The sequence below is a fragment of the Trachypithecus francoisi genome, unplaced genomic scaffold, assembly GCF_009764315.1.
Source record: "Trachypithecus francoisi isolate TF-2019V2 unplaced genomic scaffold, Tfra_2.0 Lachesis_group17, whole genome shotgun sequence".
In the NCBI taxonomy this organism is placed as follows: domain Eukaryota; kingdom Metazoa; phylum Chordata; class Mammalia; order Primates; family Cercopithecidae; genus Trachypithecus; species Trachypithecus francoisi.
Genome location: NW_022681462.1, coordinates 74519785 through 74525885, shown reverse-complemented (window position 1 = coordinate 74525885; position 6101 = coordinate 74519785). Strand labels below are relative to the sequence as shown.

Sequence of the window (6101 nt, the reverse complement as noted above, 5' to 3'; positions counted from 1 at the left end):
AAAAAAAAAAAAAAAAAGCACAAATTAATTTCCCAGCTGGTCACCCTGCTGTATAATATTTTCAATAAGTCACGTCGTAAACACTCAATCCACATTTGCTGAATGCACTGGATTCTAACACTATATAAGAAACTCCTTTAATATACAGATAACATTTTTAATTAGCACTTTGCATAAATGGTTGGGCTAGAGGCCTTAAAAATTTGTGGTCTGGAAAGTAAAATTAAACATTACCTTTAACATCACTGTTTTTAATATTCTTAATTTGTCTGAAACATTTTCCACACAAAACTGGCCTATTTCTATGTGGCTGACTGAAGATACTAAGCTCATACAGGATTTAGCTTTGATATTTTCTTTACTTTTTTTTTTTTTTTTTTTTGAGACGGAGTCTCGCTCTGTCGCCCAGGCTAGAGTGCTGTGGCCGGATCTCAGCTCACTGCAAGCTCCGCCTCCCGGGTTCACGCCATTCTCCTGCCTCAGCCTCCCGAGTAGCTGGGACTACAGGCGCCCGCCACCTCGCCCGGCTAATTTTTTATATTTTTTAGTAGAGACGGGGTTTCACCGTGTTAGCCAGGATGGTCTCGATCTCCTGACCTTGTGATCCGCCCGTCTCGGCCTCCCAAAGTGCTGGGATTACAGGCTTGAGCCACCGCGCCCGGCCATTTTATTTTCTTTAGCTTGCAAACAGAAGTATTTATTTTGTTTGCCCAAAACATATACTCACAGTCAGATTTGGGGGTATGTAAGCATTGTGTTTATAGGCAAAGAATGATCAAGTATCTGCATCTCTCTGCTCCTCTCCGGGATTTACTGTCAAAAGCCCATGCTTGCCTGGTCATAGTATCGCCCAGTCAGTTCAGCTTCTGTGGAAGTCTGTTATTTTCCTTGATTTCTGGGGTTAGAATGAGTGAACAGAAACACATTCTGTCTCCCAGGATACAGGCCTATTGAGGTTGCTGGAAAATGAGCACAATTAGGATCAGCTCATTAACTGCAATAGTTTTCAGAGCATCACACTGAGCATGTAACCCTATGTGGTCAAAGACATTGCCCATTAGCCAGCATCTGGACAATCACCTTTCCATGTGGTTTCTCTGAAACATTTCACACTCTCTATAACTGAAGCAAGGAAAATAGAACACCTTTAATGAGCAATTACAGGTAACACACTGACTCACTGAAAAGTCACAATTGTGATATGTTAGGTATTAGTGTATATATTTGTAATCATGTTTGATTTTGATTTTCTTTGTCTTACAGTTAGCACTTTTTCTAAGAAGATTTCTTGAGTATTTTCAGAAAGAAACTATAGTTCTGATTCAATATAGATTCAAAGAAGACTAGAGAGAGATATGTGGCACTGCCTATGACATTCTAGGTGGCCTCAGGCAAGCCATTTTACAGGTAATGAGGGGCTGGGCTAAATCAGTGCTTCCCCATGATGGCTGAAAAATTAAAAAACCCCTTGGGAGCTTTTAAAAGTACCATTTTTCAGGTGCTACCCCAGATCAATTAAATCAGACATTGTGGGGTGGGAGCTGGCACTTGTATTATTTAATAGCTTCTCAAAATGATTTTACTGTGCAGCCAGGATTGAGACCATTAGACTGGATGATCTATACATGTTTTACTAGCTTTCACAGTCTATGAATTATTTCAGCATGTTTTCCCTGGAAGTTTGTATTATACTGCAGTCTTTTTATTCAAATTTTTGGTGGCATTTCCCTTGTTTATTTCTCAATGTAAACATTATTTAGGTAATTTGAAGAAATAAACATCAAAATTTTGTACTTGAGGTTTCTAACAACACAGAGCTGGAAAGGAGGGCAGTTTTGGTGTTAGCTGGGCTGTGAGTCTATATGCAAATGAGGGGTGGTCTCCAATGCCTGTCAGTTACTCTACCAGTGTGTCTGTGACCCAAGGGCCTGGCTGACTCCCTCAAGGGTAGTCCTGCCTCAGCACTAAGATTAGGACCCAGAATCATCTGAGCCCTACTGAATAGAAGTCCTTTAACGTGACATGTAAGAATCATTGCACAGAACTCCAAGCGTGAAGGATGCTAGGTGGTGCTTATGTGCAGCTGGGTTGAGAAACATTGACCACACTAATACAATCTAATTCCTTATAAAATGTAAAATATAATTGGCACCTTGTAATTTAATTACCATATGTATAGCATAAGACTAGCTGTGTAGTTTAGGCTAGTTAAATGTGTTCTCTGTGCCAGAATTTTGATCTGTAACATGGAGCTAATAATAGTACCTTTTAATTGGATTATAGTGAAGCTTAGTTGAGATGATTGAGGAAATGAGCTTAATTTAGTGCCTGGAACATGGTAAACACTCAAAAATGTTACCTATTATTACTAAAACTATACTATCACTATTGTTATATTATTATTTTTTCCTTTATACTGATATTTAAAAAAACATTATAGATGTGGGTGTCAGGGAAGGTGCAAGCTTTCTTTTCTATGATTAACAGCAGGAGCTGATGGGAACCAAAAGTTCCAGGGAATTAAAAAATATATACATATACACACACACACACACAAACACACATTTATATATATTGCACTATGCATGTGAGTCCCAGAGAACCAGGAAGCAGCAGCAAGAAGCAACTAGCACACAGCAACACCTGGGTATGTGCACCACACACTCAAGCAAAGCCATTCCTCTGGCTAGGGCAGCAGCAATCCTCACCTTCACATCAGCTCACAATAGAGAAAAAAGAAACTTCCTTTTTTTTTTGAGACTGAGTTTCGCTCTTGTTGCCCAGGCTAGAGTGCAATGGCGTGATCTCAGCTCACTGCAACTCCACCTCCTGGGTTCAAGTCAGTCTCCTGCCTAAGCCTCCCAAGTAGCTGGGACTACAGGCACCCTCTACCATGCTGGGCTAATTTTTGTATTTTTAGTAGAGACAAATTTTTGCCATGTTGCCTAGGCTGGTCTCGAACTTGTGACCTCAAGTGATCCACCCACCTCGGCCTCCCAAAGTGCTGGGATTACAGGTGTGAGCTACCCTGCCAGGCTGAAATTTCTTTCTTTTTTTTTTTTTTAAGGGCCACCCAGTAATTTCTGCCCTCATGACCAGGAAACAGAAAAGAAAGAGAAAAAACCCCAAGCTGGTACTGCCTCGAAGGCCGGCAGTGGCCATTTTCTCCTCTCTGCCAAAGCAGGACATGTTGTTTATTTATTTACTTATTATCTCTTTCCACACGTTCTGAAGGACACTGTGTTAAAAGTTAAAAGGACACAGTTAAAAGTTATTTTTAACACTGAGGCTGGAAGGCCACATCATTGTCCCTCATAAATACTTCAAACAGTTGTCTTCAAGATCCTATGGTTCTTTGCCTGACTTTTTTTTTTTTTTTTTGATACCGCGAATAACAGGTGGGATGAAACGGATCCATCCTTTGCTTCCTTTAAGATGGTCTCTAGGCAATGGGTTTTCTATAAGTCTGGCACAAATTCTGGAGCCAATCTCTGGCAAGGCAGAGTGCCAGGCAAGGCCTAGGGACCCAGGGTCTGTGCTTAAAGCCTCCCGCTCACTGGAAATTATTGACCTCCGGAGATACACAAATATGTTTTAATTTAAAGGGGAGGTGCACAGCACACCTTCCTCCACTGGGAGAAAGGGGGCCCAATTCCCACTCCCCCAAACACACACAGGTACACATTGACTAAGGCACAGCTAGGGCAGGGGTGGGCAGAAGGCCCCTTGGGAGGACGTGGCACCGACAGCTGCAAGGGGTGTGGCGATCTGGAGCTCATCACCTTTGGAGGTGCGTGGTGGGAGGAGCAGAAAAGCCTCAGGGCTCCCAAGGAAATAGGAGAAGATGGTCGGGAAATAGGCAGATGAGAAAACCAAAAGGAAACCTAGAAAAGAGATGAGAGGAAGGAAAGAAGAGAGTGGAAAAAGAGAAACAGCTCAGGGGTGAAAACAGGCCGTGGGCAACACAACAAAACAGGAAGGAAACAGCAGAGGAAAGGGAAGAACATACATCAGAGAACTGGGAAAGAGTGCGATGAATTGGGAAGGAAAGAAAAAGGGGGAGGAGGGGAGATAGGGAAGAGGAAAACACAGGAAAAGAATACTCAGTAAGAAAACTCGGGAAAGAAGGATGAAGAGGTTGGAGAGGCAAATGGGGCCCCTTGGGGGTCTTAGACTTTGACAAAAACCAGGTGGGCACAGTACACCAGGTCGCCCACATAAGCCAGCAAGTTGACGGCCGTCAGGATGGTCACAGCCAGTCGGCGGTCCCAGATACACACAAGGTAGGGGTTTCTGTCGCCGCAGCTCACATCTCTCGCCCGCCAGGACTGGACACCATAATTCTCGTTGAACTGGTAGAGGGGCCAGAGGACAAGGGCAGTGGCATAGAGGAGGACGGACAGCAAGGCCAGCCCCAACAGGAAACTGTGGAAGGGGATGGGCAGCATGTTGGTGCAGTGTCCCAGGTTCAGCAGGATAGTGAGGGCCGCCAGGACGAAGCAGAGGGCGTACACCGCCACGCACCACTCCAGGCCAGCCAGTTGTGGTACAGGTAGGGGCTGCTGATGAACACGAAGATGAGGCAGGCCACGAAGGTCTCCAGCACCTTCAGCAGCCCCGGCTCGGAGGCCATGTAGCCAGTGATCTCGCCGGGCCGGGCCCGGGTCCAGGCTACTTCGGTGGCGTAAGCCAGACACGCGATGCCAGAGAAGGCAGTGGCGGCGATAGCGTGGTTGCGGGAAGGGCCGTGGGATAGGAACTGCACGTAGGTGATGGGGTAGATGATGGAGGCCGAGAGGCACAGGAGGGCCGCATAGCAGGCGATGGTGATGGTGAAGTTGCGCCAAAAAAAGGGGAAGCGGGCCTGGAACCCGCCCAGCTCCACGAGGAGGATGACCAAGGTCACGGCAAAGCAGAAACACCAGGTGAACATGGACCAGTTACCCATATGTCCCCTCCAGGCGCCTGCGCTGGCCACCAGCGAGAAGGCCATGCAGGTGGACACGAGCTGCAGCAGGCGGAGAAGGCTCAGGGGCTGGGTCGGGGACCCTATGACGGTGGCGGACGCCACGGTGGTTGTGACGGTTGAGTGGGTAACAGTCACCGGCATGGCGGCAGTCCTGGCTGAGGAATTCACAGAGAAAGGTCTGGCTGACGCCACGGTGGTTGTGACGGTTGAGTGGGTAACAGTCACCGGCATGGCGGCAGTCCTGGCTGAGGAATTCACAGAGAAAGGTCTGGCTGACGCCACGGTGGTTGTGACGGTTGAGTGGGTAACAGTCACCGGCATGGCGGCAGTCCTGGCTGAGGAATTCACAGAGAAAGGTCTGGCTGTGGAAACGGATAAGTCACACGCCTGGAAAAGGCTGGGAAAAGTGCCAGAGAGTGAGAGGCAACGTCAGTATCCACTGGGACTGGGCTCCTCCCTCCCGGGACCCGACACCCGGCGGAACAGGAACAGGGCACCACCAAGTCCGGAAGAGGCCTGACCTTGACCAGGGGAAGTCCCACCCATCTCCTGCCACTGGTTCCAGTACCTGTGTGGGCTGCGGCGGAGGGAACCCAGCGGAAGTGCACGCCGGTTGTAGGCGCTGGCGCGTGTGTGACGGTAACCCTGCTCTGGCAGGGACCAGGGGCAGGCGGTGGTGGCGGCAGGGCCTGCCGTGGCGCTGCGGGTCCGCTGGCCCGGCAAGGCCCGGCTCTCTCTCCTTATAAAGGCTTCAAGTCAGCCTAACCATTTTTAAATTTTAGTTTCTTTGAGATAAGGTCTCACCCTGTTGCCCAGGCTGGAGTGCAGTGGCACAATCAGGGCTTACTGCAGCCTTGATATCCCAGGCTTAGGTGATCCTCCCACTTCAGCCTCCCAGGTAGCTGGGACTACAGGCACCAGGCACCACCTGCCTGGCTAATTTTTTGTGTTTTTAGTAGAAGCGGGGTTTCGCCATATTGCCCAGGCTGGTCTTGAACTCCTGGGCTCAAGTGATCCACCTGCCTCAGCTTCCTAAAGTGCTGGAGTCAGAGGCGTTGGAACCAGAGCAACTTCATCTTGAATAAGAGCTGGGTAAAAAAAAGGCTGAAACCTACTGGGCTGCATTCCCAGA

General features: G+C 47.8%; 1 protein-coding gene across 1 annotated transcript; it reads right to left on the bottom strand.

The window, feature by feature from the left end:
* Positions 1 to 4169: 4169 nt before the first annotated feature.
* LOC117062486 (myeloid-associated differentiation marker-like) lies at positions 4170 to 5144 on the bottom strand. Its single transcript, XM_033176061.1, is given in 2 exon segments — positions 4170 to 4540; positions 4543 to 5144. Coding segments are annotated over 2 exon segments (939 nt in total). The 5' UTR covers positions 5111 to 5144.
* Positions 5145 to 6101: the final 957 nt, after the last annotated feature.